A 21,474-nucleotide genomic window follows, 5' to 3' on the forward strand; every position below is an offset into this window, starting at 1 on the left:
CATCTGAGATCTGACCCAGAATATTCCATATTGTCTCTTGCATACCCATCTTCCAATGGAATGGGATTTGTGTATTTTTTATACACAATTAGACCTTTTAGGTATATTTTGGTGGCATTTCAGATGTGAGTTTGGTCAAGCCATGGTATATATCTTGGAGAGAAGTAGTCAAGCCAAAATAGCCATGGCCACTGGCAAGACCAGACGAACCTGATATGCTGCTGAAGGGTACCTAAATGGTATGATAAGGTATTAATCATACCCAAATTTGGCCATATCAGGTCATTAACCTGATACTGCAGGATTGTAGGATAGTGGTCACAGTTTCTGATTGGCTAATTTCATAGTTGGGTAAGGTAAAGGAAAAATGGAGACATAACTTATTTGAAAGTAATATTTATTAGGAGGTTGACAGGAATAAATTTAATTATAAAAATTAAAAGAGCTCTCCTAGATGACTTTCTGTTGATTTAAGTTACTTTGCCTTAGACTGAAATCTATCCAATGCAGACGATTTTTCAAGAGGTCTTCTTTCGTTCATGTTGTTTGTTCTTGTCTCTTTTCTCTTGCGTTGCATTGTTTGTCTAATTTTTTCCTGCAAAAAGTATGAAAACGTTTTATAAGTAAAAAATTACTTCAGTATATACCACAGGAATGAATAGTGCATTTCATGCATTCTGATTGGTTTAATCAGAGCTGATTAGAAAAGCACTATTCACCTGTGAGCAGCCATAGGGAAACAAAATGACTTCTTGTTTCGCTCCGGTGACCAAAGAGGAAGTTATTGTCCCCGAGTTATTCAGCTTTTGTGGTATATAATAAAACAGTTTTTCAGCTCAGTGTCAGTGAAAGTGGAGGACATTTGTGGCTCTGTAACAGCCCACCACCGTTCACCTCCACTTCGGTGAAATATTATTGTTATATTTCATAAATGAATTACAACTACTCATCAATACTATTACACCTGACACTTATCATATGACTGAGAAAATTACTTCATTGTGATTGGCTGAGAAAAGACCAATTTATCATTAATTTCTAATTTGCACTGCAATGTGAATTAATTGACGTGCGCTTGCATAACTTTCTCGGTCACATAGTAAATGAGTAATCATGTAAAAGCTCAAGCAATTGAGGATTTACACTACTCATGATATTTTGAAAAATCTTTCAAATTACACTTGCAATGGGAGAATTTTCAAATATCACTCAGTGTAAATCCTCATAGTGTAAATTGCACTCGCATTCACATGATTACCTATCCTAATATCAACCTAGTCATTTTCCTTGTAAACTCTTTCTTTTCTATTAAATCTTGATGAACCCCTAGATCATAGTGGTTGCCATTCTTCCAAATTAAAAGAAAGTAAGCAACATCTTCATCTCACTGCTAATGGAATGTGTTACTCAGTATTACTCCATATTTTGAAGTTCTTGAATTTACGATATTGACAAAACCTGGAAACAGGGTAAGGCAGATGTGAAACTATTGGGGGGATTGAATTTTTAAAACAAGCAATTTTTGAGAAAGATTTTCTGTCAAGGACTGTTAAACTATTGCAACTCAGGGAATATTAATGCTCAGGCAAAGTGGATGTTAAACTGCAGAAGTGACCATTTCTCAGGTTCTCAACTGATGTGTGAAAGTTAAGAAGCAAAGCTCATCAGCTGGAAGGTTTGCAACAAAATGAGTTTTAAAACAGAGGTTAAAGAAACTGAAATGGTCTAAATTCCACCAAAAACCTAGTAGTGAGAGTCGTACACTCACCTTTTTCTCTTGTTGTTCATGACCCTTCTTTTTAAGGTGTTGTTTCTTTGAAGAGCTACGCCCTTTCATTTTGTATTTTGGTTCAAATTTCTCTTTAGAATTTGTTTGCTAGGGGATGGAAGAAGAAACAGGTCGCATCATTATCATTTACTTAAACCAAGTTTCCCTTGCTACTAGTGGAAAACTATTGATTCATATAAGCAAACATTGGCTACATTCAGCTATACACATCTTATTTCTCCTGTAAGAATTTTTTTCTATAATTTGCAACAACACTACAATGCTACAATAATACCCACTGTAAGTAATCACTCAGCATATCCATTCTCCCCCAGAAATAATACTCAAAGTTAAACTTTTACAGCCCCATTCCTGATGAACAAAAATAAATTATCCCCTTTGATTATATGACATCACAAGTGGAACTTATTTTGCTCGATTCTCGGAAGTAGTGAGAGTGAGTGACGAAGCAGCCACCAGAAAATTGTTAGTCTGTACTTAGGGACAGAGAGTATTACATTATTGCAATTACTAGTATTGTGCACTCCATGAAGTATCTAGGTATTTGATACTATTGCACATAACCATGCTCAAGAAAATACTTGCCTCACTGGCTGAATGATTGGCCTTACCTCATCATCATCATCGTCATTCTGGCCCGCTTTTCTAGCACCTTTTTTTGATGGGTGATTCACATGTACAATATCCATTGGGTTTAGTGTTATTAGCTCTGGTTGAATCTGCAATAGTGATTTTAACAAAGTGAAACAATACTGATGTAAACTATGTACCTTGGTACAACAGGCCTGGCGTTATTTTGATATTCAGCTCTAGAGTTCATCTGTTCTAATGCAGATCTGATGTGCTAGAAACATTCATTCCATATGTTTAAATCTGTGTGATTTAATGCATTTTGTACCTTTTCTAATAAGGCTTTTACTTCAAACTCTTGTCTTTGCTTTTTGGTCTGGTAAGGATTAGCTTCCAGTGCATCAAAGTTAGGTTCACCAGCACCTGTAGAGATAATATGTTCGTAATGTTATAACTCATTGGCTTTCATGTCCACTGGTCTAAGTTAAAATACATGCATGTTGCTTGGTGTTGAATAGGGCTGAGCCTTAACAAACCAGAGAGTGTACCATAACATATGGTAAACATGGAGGTTGGAAGGGGGCACACCAATCATATGTAGCACAATTTATGACAAATTAGTAGGTAGTATTACCAGGTATAAGTAGACTGCCAAATCCTTGTGAGTGACCCACACCCAGCACATCCTCAAATGGACAGAACTGCATTCCATGTACTGTACATGATGGAAACAGATGTGACATGTAGGGTGACTTTTGCTTCTGAGTGAAAGCATCTCGCCATATCTGTTTGCATCAACGACATTCAGATTATTAACATTCAAGTGTTAAAAGTAAATATAAATGATAAAACATTTCAGTCTTCTTGTTCAGGAAAACATGTACTACTAGACCACTATGCCCCCCTCAAAAGTAGTAAATTATTATTATCTTTTTGGTCTAGTCTGAAGAGATTTTATTCTTAATTATAAATTTTCAAGATATTCATTTGAGACAGTTTGCTAAAAGAATAAAAACTTAACTCTATAAACTGATAAACTAGTGTCATCGAATTTCCAAGAAAATATTAGCCTCAGGATTGATTACATTTGAAGGCAAGCATAAATTCAGAAATTATGGCAATATTACTAATACCAGTCTCAACACTTATCCTTGGCTACTAGCTACTGATTGCATATAAATGCTGATTGAATTGTTCTCCTGTTTGAAGTTATCTGGGTCTTGTATCACCATGATTACAAATGATGCACACAGTTCAGTATCGCACCTGGACATGTGGTCCATGGCCCACAGCAAGCAGTCCTCGCTGACTGATGGCAAGACAGCTTGCTGGTGTTGGAGTATAATACGCTTGAAGTTGCTTGTAGGTTCTTACATCCCAAATCTTCATTTGTCCATCTAGGCCTGATGTTGCCATGTAACTATAATATTCATTAAAAAGGAAAGTCAATAAAAAATTTACAATCATATGTTAAAAACACTTTCAAGTTTAACAGATATCAGTCAAAATGAATGCAAACATAGCGTAAAATTTTACTGTGTTGTAATTTTACCCTTGATGCAATTTGTTTTCCTTTTTTTGTGGTGTATGGTAGTAATGTATATGAAACAAAGTAAAATGCTACATGTGAATTGTACCAATAGGTAATGCTAAACCACAACACAGTTACTAAATTTAAAAGATTTTAAGCACCATTAAATTTGGTTTTCCACAAATTATGCTGTACACCACATCATCAATGATGTACAATACTGTATTTTTGCAGTTTCCTTGCTGCATGTAATTTTAATTACTCTAATTAGTTCTTGATATCATGTGTAGTTACATATTTCACATACAATCTTTCCAAAGCTGCATTGGTCATAGACAAGTAACATAAAAGTAAACAATTAAAAAAATCAATTGGCTGATATCAAATACATTCATAGCCTAGCCAACAAGACTCTTTTACAACTAAATTTTTTTTCAGTGAGAGTCATGCTAAATAAGAAAGTATTTCCCCATTGAATCTATGATAAAATCACACTTACTGTCCTTTGTTGTCAATTGCAATTGCCTGCACAGGTCCTCTGTGGCACAACATCTTCACAAGTGGGTCTTTCATGTTAGGAGCCCAAAGTGTTACTGTACCTAAAAGATCACAACAATATCTAATAACTATTTATAAAAATAAATAAATAAATAAATAAATATATATATATATATATAAACACTCCAGTCCTGTCACTGCCACTAAACAGTACAGTCTGTCTTTTAATTGATTAAGCACACTTTATATAACAATTGCTGACTGAGAAAAATTTCTTTCAACTCTGTATTAAATTATAAAATGTCTTTACCATTATAGTGTCCCAGGTGAATAACAGCATTATAAGGATTTTGAGTCATACAGTCACACTTCCCAAGCTTTGTAAACAATTCAGCCACTGGTTTGCCTGTTGATGTATCTTGATACTTGAGAATGCCATAATCCCCCTGTGAAGAGAATATCTTACATAGTTTATTAAAGGGTTAAAGGATAAGAGTTGGAAAACCTCTCTCCTAACACATGGTTACCATTACTTTTCAGTCCAAAATTTTCACAGTTATATTCACATAATTAAACAATCGCACCATACTCAATGGAGAGAAGCAGAGGTTGCTACCAGAGATAGGGTAACTGAAAGATGAAAGAATCAATGCCCTGGCCCATTCTCCGAGAACGGAGAAGGAAATGATGATGAGATGATGATGGTAATGATGACAATGATGATGACCACGATGATTATGACGACGAATAGTGAAGAAAAGATTGCAAACCTCAATGTAGTGCTAGCGTAATTTAATGTCAACACGCAGTGCATTAAATAGAGACATGTACCAAGGGCAGACAAGGCTCTAAATCAGATGAGAGACTAGCTTAAAACAGGCACTTACCACTGAAGCGAGAAGGAAATGGTAAGGTAAAAACTCTAATCTGTTCACTTGTCTGTGGTTTTTAAGGCAGTGAAGTTCAATGCCATTGTTGTCATAAATGAAGACACATTTCTTTTGGGCAACTGCAAACATGGTCTCAATATGTAACCATCTGTGAAAAGAAATTAATAAATTATGACAAATTTTATTGACCTACAAAATTGCACTGGCGCCATCGATAAAAGAAAATTAATAGCGATAATTTTTGAAATTAAATAATTATTGAGACAAAACAATTTTAAAAACTGGAAGTTAAGAGATTCCCGACTAGTCTTTTTCTTCTTATGGATGATCTTCATTAACTTAGGGATTTATTTCATCATTTTACATTTTGACAACATGTAGGGGCTGCTTGTGAGTATTGTACCCTAGGCTTATAGGAAGATGTAGTTGTAGCAACTGGTGAGTGGCTGGGATCAATCTCTATATTTCAAGTGATGTGCTAATGGAAACTGTCCAAAACTAGAGGTTTGACAGTGCATTTTTTTAACTCGGCCCTTTTTCACACAAATCCAGAAACTGTTGCTATTAATAACATGTTTGAACTGGCCAAGGTTTTACTGAAGAAGGAAACACTGAGGTGTACATGTATAATCACTTATTGAGAAGGAATTCCTTTTGATAATAACTAATTTATCATGTTTTCCACAACCATGAGGCTTGGACATCACTATTGAGACTAGTGTCAATGACACACCTAAACTACACAAATATCTAAGATATTTGTTACAAGAAACATGTAACCTGTACCTAACATCTCTGACTGTCTCCAGTACATGAACTTCACAGCCCAGTTTCTTATTTTGCCAGTCCATTGTGGCCAGATGGCCCTTCTTCCCACCAATAAGAAGAAATCTGTCCAAAGAAATGTGCTTCATCATGTAAAGAATCAAATATTACATTCATCCAGTTACAAGTTTAGCTAGTAGTATTGATCTTCTGAGCTGGAGTGGTGTTCATTTGGGTGTGAGAAAACCAGAACCAAGGAAAGTAATTTGCTCTGGCCAACCACAAAGGAGACAGAGAATCTAGAGAACCAATCAAAACCTGCAGCACAGAGATGTAGCCGTCAAGAAGTGCCGGAAAATGTGTGCAGACAAGTCATGCTTGCTTCTGGTTTTGTATCTCACTGGATGCGTAAGTTGTGCAATTTTTTGAACCAATCACTAAGCATAGTAATGTAAAACCAAATCAAATAATGATAGAGAGAATGATAGCAAAGTCTTCTCTTGGAATAAAGTGTCCCACACCCCCCAAAAGTTAGATCACAATTTCTGAAGCAGAAATGACTAGTTGCACTGCTACTACTCAAGTTTAAGAAATTACTCAGTAACCGTTTTAATTATATAAGGTTGGCTTACCTTCCATTACGTGTGTAATTTATACGATAGGGTCCAAACTTGTCAAGCTTTAGCTCAAAATACTGAAAGTAAGAAAATTAGAACAACTGTTTAGTCATACAATATGATAGTACTTAATAACAGTTAACAGTTTATTAGTGTATCATTTGTATTAAGTTTCCAATGTTACTTTTTGAGCACATTATAACAGAAAATGTTTAGTACCCAAGAGCCAATCAGGCTTTAACTTTAACTTCCATAACAGTGAGTTATGTAGATAGTAGAACATGACAAATATAATAATATTATATTTCTGCTACTTAACAATATGTACCCAAACAAATCCTGTACCCCTTCCTGTACAGTTGCATTTTTCCTCCAGAATCTTCCCACCCCTCCCAACCCCTTACCATCTCCCTATCCTAGGTTATAACATACACAACAAAATAACCTTTCTAGCACTTGTAACATCAACAACTTCTGCAATATTCTTTTGCTTGAATTTAAAGGTTTTCTCTAGACCTTCAGCTTCTAAATACCTGCCAAATAAAACACAAACATTGCCAAATAATAATTATGTTTAACTCATGAAGGGCATATAGTCATATATCAAGTGCAGTATAAAGCAAAGTTATAAGTCCCAAAATTAAAATATCTCTTAATTTCCTCCTTCATTAACTCTCCTCAACCCACAAATATCAGATGCAAAAATAAACCTGTGTTACAAAGCCCCCTGAATAATCTAGAAACATATTTTAGATAAAGAGATAAAGGAGTGAAATAATTCCTTAACATCAAAACAACCATTGTTTTACATCTTATTTGGTATGACATGTTCAGAGATGTTCTTTTGAGGAACAATATGGAGTAAGTGTTGCTTCAATCATTATCTATAGAGTTTTACTACAAGGTATTCTAACTCAGAAGTTATGTGAACCTGTAAGATTTCAGGTGCTAAATCCATTAAAAACAAAACAGGTTAACCATTTTTAAAATACAAAATTCCTCTCAATAATGAACCCCTCAGAAAATGACCCTGGCCTAAAATGCCTTCTGTGCTAAAAAAAGAGAGCTTAGGTCTTATTACTGGAATATTATGGTAGTTTTGTCACCAGTCTGCTTCAAAATATATGGAAACTGTTACGGGGAATTAGAATTTAACCACTTATAATTGAGGCTTAATTGATTGCTAGAACAGATTTCACTTCAGCTGTACTTTGTCTTTCTAACAAATGAGCTTAAATATTAAAGGAAACCATTTGGCAGTGAGCTTTAGTTCACTGATTTCCGAGTCGTGGCTCCTTTCAATTCCACGCAAAGTAAATGAAAACAAGTTCATTTGCATTCTTCCCTGACTCTATAAAGTTTATTTCAGCGGTATAGAAGTTAGAAAATATCTTGTACTCTGATAATTCTTTACCCTGGTTCCTCGGTCAGAAGTAGCTCAGATTTAGCGGCCTGTACCGCAGCTTGTTGATACTGTGACTCGTACGACCTGAGTTTCCCTCGTAGTTTCTTGTCTCTTAAATTCTGATGGACGAGAAATCGATTAAAACATGTGGGGCAACGGCACGTAAGCTAAACAACAACAATTCCCGTGGAATTTTAGGAAGCATGAGCTTACCTTAAACCTATTTTGTCTACCTCGATGATATTTCTGTAGCACAGTTTTGTCCACTGATTCTTCATCCCTACCTTTCTTTAGAACTGTTATTTCCTGTTTGAAAGATTTCACTAAATGATGAAACTTTTCTATACAGAAGAAACAAGGTTTTGGAAAAACAACTGCACATGTATTACCTTCGCTTCAGCCGCCATCTTGATTTCACTCTATGCACCGCTGACCTTTATTTCTGGCGCAAAAGATACAAGGGATGCTGGGAATAGCTTGGAAACGTACTACGCGCAACTTAGCTAGTTGTCCTCAAAACGCCAGCTCCAGACATTAACTCCAATTCCGTCATGCTCAGTTTTTTTTTAACCGCGCGGCCATGGGCCGAGCGCGGTTCTAGGTTTACCCGGGGTTTATTATTTTTTTTTTTGTCGGTGACCAGACGCAGACCTCCGCTCGGCCAAATTTTGAGTCACGCAACGTGCGATGTTTTTGCGCCAGAAGCTGTTAAAACATAAATACACGGACAATTTTACGGATATTGTTTTCTTTTTCGTGGATAAAATATATTTTCTTTTCGTTTTATCAAAGCGTTGGATTTAAAGGGTATAATAAATACGCTGAAAAAAGGTACTACGTCAGCCATGGATGCGTTGACGTTGCAGCTTTCACTTTCGCTACGTGACAAATAAGATCGTGTTTACTTTGCAAGTTTATTTCGCCAGAAGCGACGTTTATTAATTTATTTGTAATTTTGCGGGTATTTCTTGTGGTTTTAGGCAAATGAAGTAAATTCTTTGGCTGTTTCATCGCAGCGAGTTCATAGATCGGAAGGAAAATTAAATATTTGCAAGCCAAGCAACGAACTTGTCAGAACGTGCAAGGATTACGTCATTGGTAGGGAAATAACCACCGTACTAAAGATAGCCGTGGATAACGCAATTCTTGAATTATGTGACTTGTGTGACTTCTTTGCTAGCCCTTTACTCAAGGGAAAAAACTATTTAATTTAATCGTGATTTTTAAGAAAGAACGCTGTTGTTAATAGTGTTCGTATCTTCATGCCCATACGTATCCCGAAGAAAGTTCCAGATTAAGACTATTACGTCATCGGAGATTTCACACCGGTTACGACTGATGGTGCAATAATACAGTTTGTGTTGATCAAGTAATGTGGTGTCTACAGTAATCAATGAATCATCAAGGATTGCTTTGGAATGTACACTGCGTTGCGACTGTAGTGCTAAGAAAACAGGTAAATTTTAAAAGCGCGGTTATAAGATCTAACAGATCTTGTTAACCGCGCGGCCATGGGCCGAGCGCGGTTCTAGGTTTACCCGTGGTTTATTTTTTTAAATTTTTTTTTTTGTCGGTGACCAGACGCAGACCTCCCCTCGGCCAAACTTTCAGTCACGCAACGTGTGATTTTTTTCCGCCAGAAGCTGTTAAAACATAAATACACGGACAATTTTACCGATATTGTTTTCTTTTTTGTGGGTAAAATATATTTTCTTTTCGTTTTATCAAAGCGTTGGATTTAAAGGGAATAATAAATACGCTGAAAAAAGGTATTACGTCAGCCATGGAATGCGCTGACGTTGCAGCTTTCACTTTCGCTACGTAACAAATACGATCGTGTTTACTTTGCAAGTTTATTTCGGCAGAAGCGACGGTCATTAATTTGTTTGTAATTTTGTGAGTATTTCTTGTGGTTTAACGCAAATGAAGTAAATCCTTTGACTGTTTCATCACAGTCAGTTCATAGATCGGAAGGAAAATTAAATATTTGCAAGCCAAGCAACGTGTCAAAGCGTGCAAAGATTACGTCATTGGTAGGGAAATAACCACCGTACTAAAGATAGCCGTAGATAACGCAATTCTTGAATTATGTGACTCGTGTGACTTCTTTGCTAACCCTTAACTCAAGGGAAAAAACAATTAAATTTAATCGTGACTTTAAAGAAAGACAGCGGTTTGTAATAGTGTTCGTATCTTCATGCCCATACATGTCCCGAAGAAAGTTCCAGATTAAGACTATTGCGTCATCGGAAATGTCACAACGGCTACGACTGATGGTGCGATAATAGAGTTTGTGTTGATCAAGTGCTGTGATGTCTACAGTAATCAATGAATCATCAAAGATTGCTTTGGAATATGCACTGCGTTGCGACTGTAGTACTAAGAAAACAGTTAAATTTTAAACGCGCGGTTATAAGATCTAACAGATCTTCTTGTTTTTTTTTTTTGTCGGTGACCAGACGCAGACCTCCGCTCGGCCAAACTTTCAGTCACGCAACGTGTGATGTTTTTCCGCCAGAAGCTGTTAAAACATAAATATACGGACAATTTTACGGATATTGTTTTATTTTTTGCGGGTAAAATATCTTTTCTTTTCGTTTTATCAAAGCGTTGGATTTAAAGGGAATAATAAATACGCTGAAAAAAGGTATTACGTCAGCCATGGAATGCGCTGACGTTGCAGCTTTCACTTTCGCTACGTGACAAATACGATCGTGTTTACTTTGCAAGTTTATTTCGGCAGAAGCGACGGTCATTAATTTATTTGTAATTTTGTGAGTATTTCTTGTGGTTTTACGCAAATGAAGTAAATCCTTTGACTGTTTCATCGCAGCAAGTTCATAGATCGGAAGGAAAATTAAATATTCGCAAGCCAAGCAAAGAACGTGTCAGAACGTGCAAAGATTACGTCATTGGTAGGGAAATAACCACCGTACTAAAGATAGCCGTAGATAACGCAATTCTTGAATTATGTGACTCGTGTGACTTCTTTGCTAAACCTTAACTCAAGGGAAAAAAACAATTAAATTTAATCGTGACTTTAAAGAAAGAAAGCGGTTTGTAATAGTGTTCGTATCTTCATGCCCATACATATCCCGAAGAAAGTTCCAGATTAAGACTATTGCGTCATCGGAGATGTCACAACGGCTACGACTGATGGTGCGATAATAGTTTGTGTTGATCAAGTGCTGTGATGTCTACAGTAATCAATGAATCATCAAAGATTGCTTTGGAATATGCACTGCGTTGCGACTGTAGTACTAAGAAAACAGTTAAATTTTAAAAGCGCGGTTATAAGATCTAACAGATCTTCTTGTTTTTTTTAATTTTGAGACACACTGTAAAAATAAAACACTATATCCTCCAGACCCAATCAAATCCATAAAGTAGCGAATTTTGAACGGAGTGGAAGTGAGGCTCAAACCCGATAACTGCGGCACCCTCAGAAAAGGTCTGCTGTACAGCCCCGCAAATGATCCCCAAATAGTACCGCAGATGATTCCGGGACCGGAAATGATCCCGGACCGGAAATGGTCGCCTCGCCATAAAATTTGGAATTGTGAGGACTCAGGAATTTGGACAGTGGATTTAAAATTTATGCAATCGCTTTTTTGTTACCGTGAGACTCAGAAAACCGTGAAAATTTGGATTTGATTCCAAAAGATTAATTTGGTACTGAACCAATCACAATAAAGTTCAGGAAACGCGAGAAAACCTCAAAACCACAACCAATAGGTCACGTTCGATATATCAATAACATCGATATAGCGAACGTGGCCCATTACCGCTGGTGTTTGCGGTTTAATTTTCTCACGCTTAATTGGCTTTTTCCTTGCTACACAATAACAATCCTTAAATGTTTCTGGTATCCACGGTTTTCTGAGTTTCACAGTAATAATACAATATTTTGATACAAAAGCTACAATATGAAACGTAAGAAAACACGCAGTATGAACGATTTGAATGCAAATTTCACAACTTTAAAAATGATATCCAACGTCACGAAATCCTGTGTTTGAAGTTTGAAGCTGAGCTAGATCCTTCCCTAAATGACTTTTTTGGGTGCGGGCCTGAGATGTATGATAACAAAGGATGTTCACTATATCCTCAAATTTGGAGACAACTGAGAATTCCCAAGTGGAGTGACTACATTTTTACTACGGTATATAGCACGAAGGAATCTTAGGCACTTTCGTGGGAGCCCGAGGCTATCTAGGTCGCAAGTATAAGAAGTACACTGGGAAAAATTCTAAGCGGTTAATTAGATGACAGAGGCACCTTCGAAGATTCATGTTTCTTTTTGCAGTGCGTTTCCTAAACGAAAAATTTATGCAGTTGACACATGTCAATTTAGTATTTTGCGCAGTATGATAAACGTTTTTTATTGCTGCTTTTATGCCTGAGGTACTTGTCTTTTCTTCATCTAGGATAATTAAGAAAATATGTATCCATTCATAGACTTTTCATGGAGTCCACGCCATTACTAACTTTTTGCGGTGGAATCCGGCAGTTCCGGTCCCGGGATCATTTGCGGTACAATTTGGGGATCATTTGCGGGCCGGGATCACTTGCGGGCCTGTACAGATCAGAAAACGTTCGAGCGGTCCCGAACTACAGGCTAATGCATAAGGCGACAACAACGACGGGCTCTTCTGGTGACAATGCTAATTGGATGTGATGACGAACGAAAGCAAGAGCAGTGATTGAAGGCCAGTGATCAGAAAATGATGAAACTCCCCCAGTACGATTGCACTCGTTTTATAATGCCGAGCAAACTGGACATCAGACAGCCAGAGTTGGTCGGTAGGTTCAGACAGTGACAACTTAACGGTATGGCTTTTGATCACAGGATCTAGGAGATAATTACGGTTTAGAACGGAATAAGCTCGCTTTCTCAAGACATTTTTTTTTTTTACTCTACTTTCTCTTGCGTTTATTTCTGAGTGACCTACAGATGTGGGTTGGTTTTGGGTGCCACCTTTGCCGGACACCATTTGCCGGTACTTCATTTAGAGACTTTAAGAATTGTCGCTAACTTAGATACAAACAAATGACCAGGATACGGGGTTTTTGTGAAAGCACACATCACAGCTTTATGTAGTCATTATGTGTAGTATGTGGCACAGTAGTTTACGATTGTTACAATAGAAATAGCCCCAAGTGAATGCGTACTCGATCCCAGGTTCTCTTTTCTTCCGACACTGAAGACGAGAAACCCTGGGAATAATGTTGAGGGTGAGATCAAGATGTATCACGTGGCAAGTTATACGTAATACCTACCACGTGACACGTGATAGCCTCTTTTTACATTAGATTACAAAATCCACCAAGTGCTACCCGATAAGCAAAAGAGTTCATGTTTCTGAAGTACACGTACGATCTCACAATCATTTCTCTGAAAAAAATTGCGTGATTTGAAGAGAAAAGTATTGAGTTGTTTGGAGAATGTCATTGAACGATTTCATATGTTCCAGCAGAGGGGAAAATCAAAAACAAGAAATTTTTTGCTTGATTTGTTTTTATGAGTAATAATTTCTGTTGTATTAATTGTTGTAAATACGAAGACGTAAAAAAGTAATGAAAACTTATGAAAACCGTGGGAATGATAGAAATCTAGATAATCACTTTGAAGTCTGTGTCTCTGATCTCCTTGTTACTTATTGTCATGGATTTTCCAAATTTGCAAATTTAGTTGACATATCCAGTTCACTATATTTTATTCAAGGTAACTAAATCCAACCTAACTGGTGTCAAATCGCTATGTTCTTTAGGATCCATGCAAAGTTCAGCTTTAAGAAGTATTAAAATTTTTCTTTATCGCTACAGTAAAAGTCTTTCGCGATAACCCCAATTATCATATTTGAATTTTCCAATAGCTATGGTCTATTTTTAGGGAACAAGTCGATTTATTTGCCTATTTCTTAATTTTCGAAAAGTAACTAAAAATTTTAATGAACTACGCACAATGGAAATTGCAATTTAAGAACTAGAGCCTCGAAATTAAGCGAAAGAAAATTGCGAGTTACAATTGACGGTCTATTGGCGAAGTTTATAAGTGAGTTAATTTTGAACGCGTTTCTTCAGATTTGATTTTGTCTTTCATACGTAGCGGAAACAAACACCGTGAGTTTATTTGCATAGCTTTTGTTTCAACTGTACAATAGAAAGGCTGCGATGGATGCGATTCGATTAAGCTGTTAGTAATTGTGATGGGCACCCGGTGAAGTACTGAAAATACACCTGGTTGAAGAACCGCCGCGGAAATCTTTTCATTGGTTTGCAATAAACAAAATTATTAGTCGCTAAAATGAAATTGGCCAAAGTTATCGATTGAATCTGCGGGGATAAATTATGAATTCGTTCACAGTATTGCAGTAGAGTGATTTGCTACCATCTGCCTGTGTGGTCAGAGTTTCAGCGGAGCTGTAGCACTTGGTTTTGTTGGTCCCCGATCGAAGTTCGTCCAGGCGTGTTTTTATTTTCAACTGAATACAATCTACTCTGATTTCAACGCGGGCTTTGATTTTTCGCAGAGATAATTCACGATGTCGCTGGCAGGGTTTAAGAAACAAATTAACAAAGCGAACCAGTTCGTAAGTGAGAAGATGGGATCCGCTGAAGGAACCAAGATGGAAGACGAGTTTGTCGATCTAGAGCGAAAAACGGACGTGATGACAAACCTAGTGACTCAACTGCTGAGTAAAACAAAGGAATATCTTCAACCTAACCCCACTGTCCGCGCCAAGATCTACATGCACATGGCGGCACAAGGAGCGAAATATCCTCAGCCTGAAGGAGCCCTAGGTGATATCATGCTGAAGGCAGGGCACGATCTGGATCCGCAGCTTTCCGATTATGCTTCTGCTCTTCTCGATGTCGGCAGCGCTTTAATCGAAGTCGCCGACACTCGAGATGCCTTGGACGCGCAAGTGCACGAGAACTTCCTGGTGCCGCTGCATGAATTAGACGAAAAGCAACTGAAGGAAATAGCCCAGCACCGAAAGAAGCTCCAAGGTCGCAGGCTTGATTACGATTGCAAGAAACGCAAGGGGAATAAGATTGCTGTGGAAGAAGTTAAAATGGCGCAGTATAAATTTGAAGAATCAAAAGCGATTTGCCAACAGGAGATGACGCTGCTTATGGGCAACGAAGTAGAGCGAATTCATCAGCTTAGCCAACTCGTTTGTGCCATGTTGGAGCACCATAAGAAATCAGCCGACACCCTTGAGCGATTGCTGCTGTTGCTCAACAAGAGGGTACAAGCTTCAAGTCGTAACGGAAATGCCAGCGCACTGCCGAAACCTACAACCACTGAAGAAAGCCAAGCGAACCAGGGAAAGTTGGAGACTTCCGCCAAAGGCACGAATCCTTTGGCAGGAGATTCGGATTCCACCGCCAATCCGAAGGAGGAGACAGCGATCAGTAAGCCGTGCTGTCGAGCAAAAAGTGATTACAAGGCGGAAAAAGATGGCGAGCTTTCTTTCTCTGGAGGGCAGATGATTATTCTGACGGGAAAGCTCGATGAAAATTGGTTTGAAGGAACTTTGGATGGGAAATTCGGACGGGTTCCTGCTAAACATGTAGAAATTTTAGTCGATTTAGCGTGAAAATATTTCTCCGAGGCAGAAACCAATTAACGCCCTTGTGTGGATTGAAACTAGGGGTTCGCTCTGACCCTGTTATCTATAATAATTGAAATTCTGTTATCGTTTGGTGTTCAGATAAAGAGGAGAAAGGATTTTTTTTGTTGGAATTTAATTTGCGCTTGCTAGGTTATTTCCAGAATTGTTTCTGTTCTATATGTTTGTGTCTTTTTACGACAGGAAAAGAATGGTATTACGAGAATTATTAAAATGTGGCGATTTGTCGGTTTATTGCGGTAAATATTTTTTTCGACGCTTTGGTGATAAGGTTTTCCACTTCAAAAATACTGTTTAAATCGTCTTGGGCGACACGGCACAGTAGGAAACCCCGAAACATTATCATAATGGACTTGGTTTTCCAATTGCATTTTCTCCCGAATCTCAGAATGGACATTGTTTTCAGTTTTGTAAATTTGAATGTATCTAAGTGCTTACGTCAATAGAAAATAAATGACACTGACGGATGTAGAATTATATTGTTCAGACTTGAAAATCCAAGGAAAGCAAAACCAAAATACTATATACCTTGTATTTACTGTATTGTATTGTTGTTGTAATTTTTTGTTTAATTTTCGCTATGTGAAACTGAATTGAAAGCTAGTCAATAGAGGTCGGCACAACAACGTTTACGTGTTGATGCAGATGGAGTTTTTTAAAACAACAATAAAGTTATTTCAGTGTTACTTTTCGCTCAAGTAATTCGCAACTCTTTTAACGCGCTTGTTCCAAAACAACGTTTATTTCAAGTGAAAGTGTCGCCACAGGAACTTCAGATTCACCACATGATGATTTGACGGCAGATTAAAAGAATCTAGCTGATATAGAATAGCTAATGAGAACTGAAATTTATTCAACTTCCATTAAAGCTTGCATACTATACCAAATGTTTTTAGTTCCTGAATCTGAATCTCTTCAAGCCACATTTAGACTAGTGTTAGTTTAGCATAGGCCTCCCTGAATAACTCTAGAATCTAACTTGGTAAACGGTTCATCTTTATTTCTGATATAAACAACAAGTAGAAAGAGAGAATTCAATCTCCAAAGAAAGCGGAAAATATCCATGCCACTGCTTTGTCTCCTTTGCGCGGTATCAGAGCTTGGACAGAAGAAGCTTGGGCTCTGGGAACGAGACCTGGCAAAAGCCAATTACAGATCTATATAGTCGAAATAGTCGATTGTTTCTAAATCGGACTGGGTTCGAAATCACCACACGATAACAAAAAGCTACTATCTTTGCTTCAATTCTGACAATTTCTTTGCAACCAGCAGCAGTTAGGGTAAAAACCGATATGCTTAAGTAATATTCCTTTTAAATATATAAATGCCAACTTTCATTTAAATCGAGAGGAGATTCGAGGTGCTGAGCGCGGTGTGAATTTCTTGCAAAAATGATTTCCTCTTCAAAATCCCGCCTTAATGCAGACCATCTGAGACCAAAAACATAAATATCTACGAAAGATCTTGTTTAGTTACTACTTGCGTTTGCACTGGCTCCGTAAAGCCACGGCCGTAAAATCAACCGAAAAATGAACTACCTACATAAGAAACGTTTTATGTAGCTATGAGTTAAATCAGTGCAGAGAATTATGAAGAAATCAGAGATTTACGGACTGCAGTTATGAAGCCCAGGGCTTTCGGTATTAGTCAGATACAAAACCCGCCAGTTATACCTCACTACATTGAGTTTGACTCCACTAGGCTTATTCAATGATTGTTCAGATTACATTTGGTGGAGTGGAGCACGAATTTTTTTGCGGCATCTAAATTTTGTGGATCGGCGATTTTTGTATTTTGCAAGGACTAATTTTTGCGATTTTGAAAGACTGTTTTTTTTTCGAAATGAGTATCAAATTTTGCGTTCTTAACTCGGTGATCAGCCACTCTATTACAATTACGTCTTGCCCCAGTTTTGCCCCAGTGTGACCGATGGTCCCTTCAGACGATACTTTTCTGGAAATTTTTTGCAGCTACACCTTTAGTGTACCAGGGGCAATGTCATCGGACGTTCTATTTTTAAAGATTTTGTTTCTAATTTCATCGTTTTGTTTCGGAATGGAAGAGACTTTTTAAATAAATGGCAACAAGATTCTACATGTGACCTTTGTATGCAAAATTTCGCAACGGAGTAAATTTTGGCGGGAATTTTATTTTTGCGGGAACTTTCTTTTTTTGCGGATCATGGAAGAACCGCAAAAATCGCAAAAACTGGAACCTGCAAAAATTTCGTGCCACACGGTAAGCTAGGATTATAATCATGTGAGGGGAGTTAGGGTGGGGGGAGGAGACAAAAGAAACCTAATATACACGTCATATTTACATAAAAAACGAGGATAATCCCATCAGTGATTGAACTTTTTTTATCAAGGTAGGTTAAAAGTTTCATTTTTGGTGTTGAGCGATGGAATTCTGGTGAGAAAGTGAGGGAGAGCGTTTTAGTTTCCAGTGTAAAAACAAAACTTGGGACTCCTTAGTGTTGTTCTCTCACTCTGCATTATTTTTTGACACTCTTGACGTCTTTGGCAAAGAAGTCTTCATCTGTCGAGTAGAACAGTAGTAGTATTGAGAATAATATTTATGATTGAAAAGTTTCTGGCTATTTCTAGATAGCCAATGATGACACATACTTGTAGAGAAAACAAATATAAACACGAAATCTACATCGGCCGAGGGGCTAACGAATATTTGGAGTCAAATGAAAGGAATATTAAAAGCCTGCTACATTGTAAGTTAAAAAATAAGAAAGAAGTAGCACAAGAAGGGGACGAAAATATATTAATTAAGTTAACAGTTTTAGACAACGAAATCTCACTAAAAATAACTCAATTATTTTATGTGCTGTCACACACATTGTATCACACAGTTAAAGAACAACCTAACAGTTAAAAGTCTGGGTTAAACCTATTAGCTTTCAGTGCAAAGAATAGTATTTAAGAACAACAAAATATATAAATTTTTAAATTGTGCTTTATTTATAGTGCAACAAACAACAAACTTATATTTTTCAGAGATTTCCCTCCCATGGAGGGAATGAAGGTAATGAAACAAGAATTGAACTTTTACATTTTAGTGAATAAATTTCTCTTATGTGCAGTTTTAACAGTGCCCAGGTGAAAATCTCATTAATTTGAAACTTTGTCCTACCAACCTCACTGGCCAGTGAACCTGGCTAAGTAGAAGTACTGGGCAAGTGTGAAACGCACCGGGAATTGGTTGTCTTGGGTACATTCAAACCTGGGATAATCAGTTATATTACTAGTAAGAAATCGTTTTGATATTAGCTTTCTCAGCCACATAATTAATTTATTTAGCAAATTATTAAATCTGGATATTAATCCTTGGGTCAGAGGTTCAGTAACCTAATGGCTGACTCACTGGTCTCTTGAGAGTCCTGGGTTCAAGCCCTTACTAGGATCAGAGAATTAATGTACAGCTTGAAGTTGACCTCTAAATCCTTGATCAGGGCAAGTTTGCTCCAAAGATGGTTAAATTACCCTGAGTTAGAGCTAACCTGGGGGTTAAATTTCTAAACTGTGGGTTTGTTAATCTGCGGGCACAAAACATTACTGCCTCACTTCTCCACCATTGACTTTTTGTTTGCTCTCACTAATTAAACTATTTCTTAACTATCAACTGATCCAAAATAGAATAAATTGCAAATTATTAACTTTTTACCTGATTCATCTAGTTTGCTTAAGATAGGTTTCAACAGCTCCTCAAGTTCTTCTTTCTGCTTGTAGATGTCTTCAACAGTGGCATTTTCTTTGTGTGATTCTAACCAGTCATTCTTTTCATCACAGAAACGATTTCCACTCAGCTGTTAGAAAAACATGTTACAATCACATATGATAATACGCAAGAAGAAATTCTCTCTCTGTGCTTATGTTCCTGTACCACTGACACAAGCAGACCATGTAACTGTGTAAATGTTAGCTCTCTAAAAATAAACCATTGAAAACTTTCTTAAGGCTACTTTCTATCGCAAGAAAGAGAATGTTTGCCGTTAAAATATTGGAAATCCAATATCATTGGGTTCAAGTGTAATAAATCTTCACTGAGGCTAGCATGATTTAACTCATCTTCCTCCACAGCATTCTGCAAGTCACACTTAAGTTATTCCTGGAGTCATTCACGCAAATTATTTTGATTCACTTATTGATCAACATGTCCACGTTACAACTATTAAGAGCCCTGTTTGTGGGTGAACAGGTTTTCAAAAATCAAGGGCCGAGGGGTTGTTAGCAAAGGAGGTTTGAAAGCTTAACAGACAAACCTTGTCTTCTCGTGTGAATCGGCCCATGTGCTTCTCAGGATCAGATATTGTCTCCTTAGTTGCAGTTATAACTGATAAAAGGGCCTGTTGTGCCTCTAAAAAAATGCATCATAAAAAAGTTTAGGGTAATGACTTTTTTTTCATACCCGGTAAGTACATGTAGTGATAAACTTAGTTTCAAATCCCTAGGATAGCATTAGAAGGTTCCTGGATGAATTGAACAAACATAATTTATTATAGCATAACTTGAAGCTTGAAATGTCTCTGCACACCTGCTCGGTCAAGATAATCCACACAGGTGTCCTTTTTGTAACGGGCTGCTGCTTCTCGGGCTCTCTCGCCATGTGCATTTCGTATCTGCAGGTCTGCTCCATTTGTTACCAAGACCCTCAGACAGTCAGGATGGCCCCAGGATGCAGCTCTGTGCAAGGCTGTATAACCTGTAAATTGTGTTAATCCTGTAAGTTCTACTGTAGAATCAAGACACAATTTCCCTACACATGTACTAGTTTTATGCTCTTATCTTGAGCCAGGTAAGAGAATTTGATTGGCTATAAAATTTGAACGAGCATGAAACATACGTTACTATTAGGAAAACCCCCAACAATCCAGACTTCCTGATTTATGAAAACATAATGAACGTCTGGGCTACCAGGAGAAACACAATATCAAACTGCCTGAGAATTTCCCAACAAATGAGAACCAGGGTTTAGTACTGAACGTAAAGCTGCCAATTCACCCAGTCCCTGAGACAAATTCCAGCAGCTGGTCTAATGATTATCCCCAATCCAAGTATCAAAAAGTTGTGGTATTCTCAAGGCAACCAGCATTATTTGATTACTTTTAATTTGGTGCGATTTTTATGTGTTTTAGTGAATCTGCAGGTTTAGCATCGATACCCCGGGTTGCTTTCAAATATTTCAAGATTTCCAGTCCGTAATGGTTGCAAGTTACCAAGCTGACCCCCTATTTTTAGTAGCAGCAAAACGACTTGAGTGATAAACAAACCCCAGGATAAAATACTTCTTTCCTTCTATAACTGGTATATTCCTGACATAGGCTAAATAAATTACCTTTCTTGGTCTGACTATTGATTTGAGCCCCGCGTTCTAGAAGTTCTCGAACAATTTCTTTGCGTCCCAACATGGCTGCTATGTCCAGGGCTGACTTTCCATCTTTGTCTCTTTTGTTCAATGCTTGTGCCGGATCCGTGGAAAATATACTCTCTGGATCCTCAAAAAGCTCTCGGAGTCTTTCAATATCCCCCTTGGTTGCAACTTCAAACAATTCTTTGACCATTTTGCAGCGAAATTGTTTGACAACTCTCTCTATGTTTACTGTTCGAAAGCCTCGGAAACATACCGCTGACAGCCAAAATCTCTTGACTCGTCCCCAGTGCTCTAAACGATTGGTATGTCAAATAGGGCGTGCCAAAAATAAAGAAACTGGTACTTTTCCCAAAATCTCTTTACATAAAGTAAAATAAAATCGATGGT

The 21,474-nt window shown here is 37.4% G+C and overlaps 2 protein-coding genes and 1 pseudogene across 3 annotated transcripts; 1 reads left to right on the forward strand and 2 right to left on the reverse strand.

Moving 5' to 3' along the window:
* Position 1: 1 nt before the first annotated feature.
* LOC145490685 (uncharacterized) lies at positions 2–8,612 on the reverse strand. The gene is made up of 15 exons (XM_081469776.1): positions 8,455–8,612; positions 8,279–8,371; positions 8,075–8,184; positions 7,106–7,193; positions 6,676–6,737; positions 6,065–6,169; positions 5,276–5,426; positions 4,699–4,834; positions 4,390–4,489; positions 3,626–3,779; positions 2,994–3,144; positions 2,688–2,782; positions 2,401–2,508; positions 1,769–1,876; positions 2–595 (listed from the first exon to the last, which is right to left on the reverse strand). The coding sequence occupies exons 1-15, from the start codon at positions 8,470–8,472 to the stop codon at positions 476–478; spliced, it is 1,599 nt and encodes a 532-aa protein (XP_081325902.1). The 5' UTR covers positions 8,473–8,612; the 3' UTR covers positions 2–475.
* A 5,143-nt stretch (positions 8,613–13,755) lies between these two features.
* Positions 13,756–16,606, forward strand: LOC145490783 (endophilin-A3 pseudogene; annotated as a pseudogene).
* Positions 16,607–16,684: 78 nt separating this feature from the next.
* LOC145490857 (ankyrin repeat domain-containing protein 45-like) lies at positions 16,685–21,348 on the reverse strand. 2 transcript variants are annotated; one of them, XM_081469966.1, is made up of 6 exons: positions 21,052–21,348; positions 20,251–20,418; positions 19,979–20,073; positions 19,381–19,522; positions 18,854–18,939; positions 16,685–18,243 (listed from the first exon to the last, which is right to left on the reverse strand). In XM_081469966.1, the coding sequence occupies exons 1-5, from the start codon at positions 21,275–21,277 to the stop codon at positions 18,875–18,877; spliced, it is 696 nt and encodes a 231-aa protein (XP_081326092.1). In that variant the 5' UTR covers positions 21,278–21,348; the 3' UTR covers positions 16,685–18,243; positions 18,854–18,874. The 2 variants fall into 2 exon arrangements, with proteins under 2 accessions (XP_081326092.1, XP_081326101.1); XM_081469975.1 differs by lacking the exon at positions 18,854–18,939.
* Between the last annotated feature and the right edge of the window lie 126 nt (positions 21,349–21,474).

This window comes from Orbicella franksi, chromosome 1 (assembly GCF_964199315.1).
Source record: "Orbicella franksi chromosome 1, jaOrbFran1.1, whole genome shotgun sequence".
NCBI classification, from domain to species: Eukaryota; Metazoa; Cnidaria; class Anthozoa; order Scleractinia; family Merulinidae; genus Orbicella; species Orbicella franksi.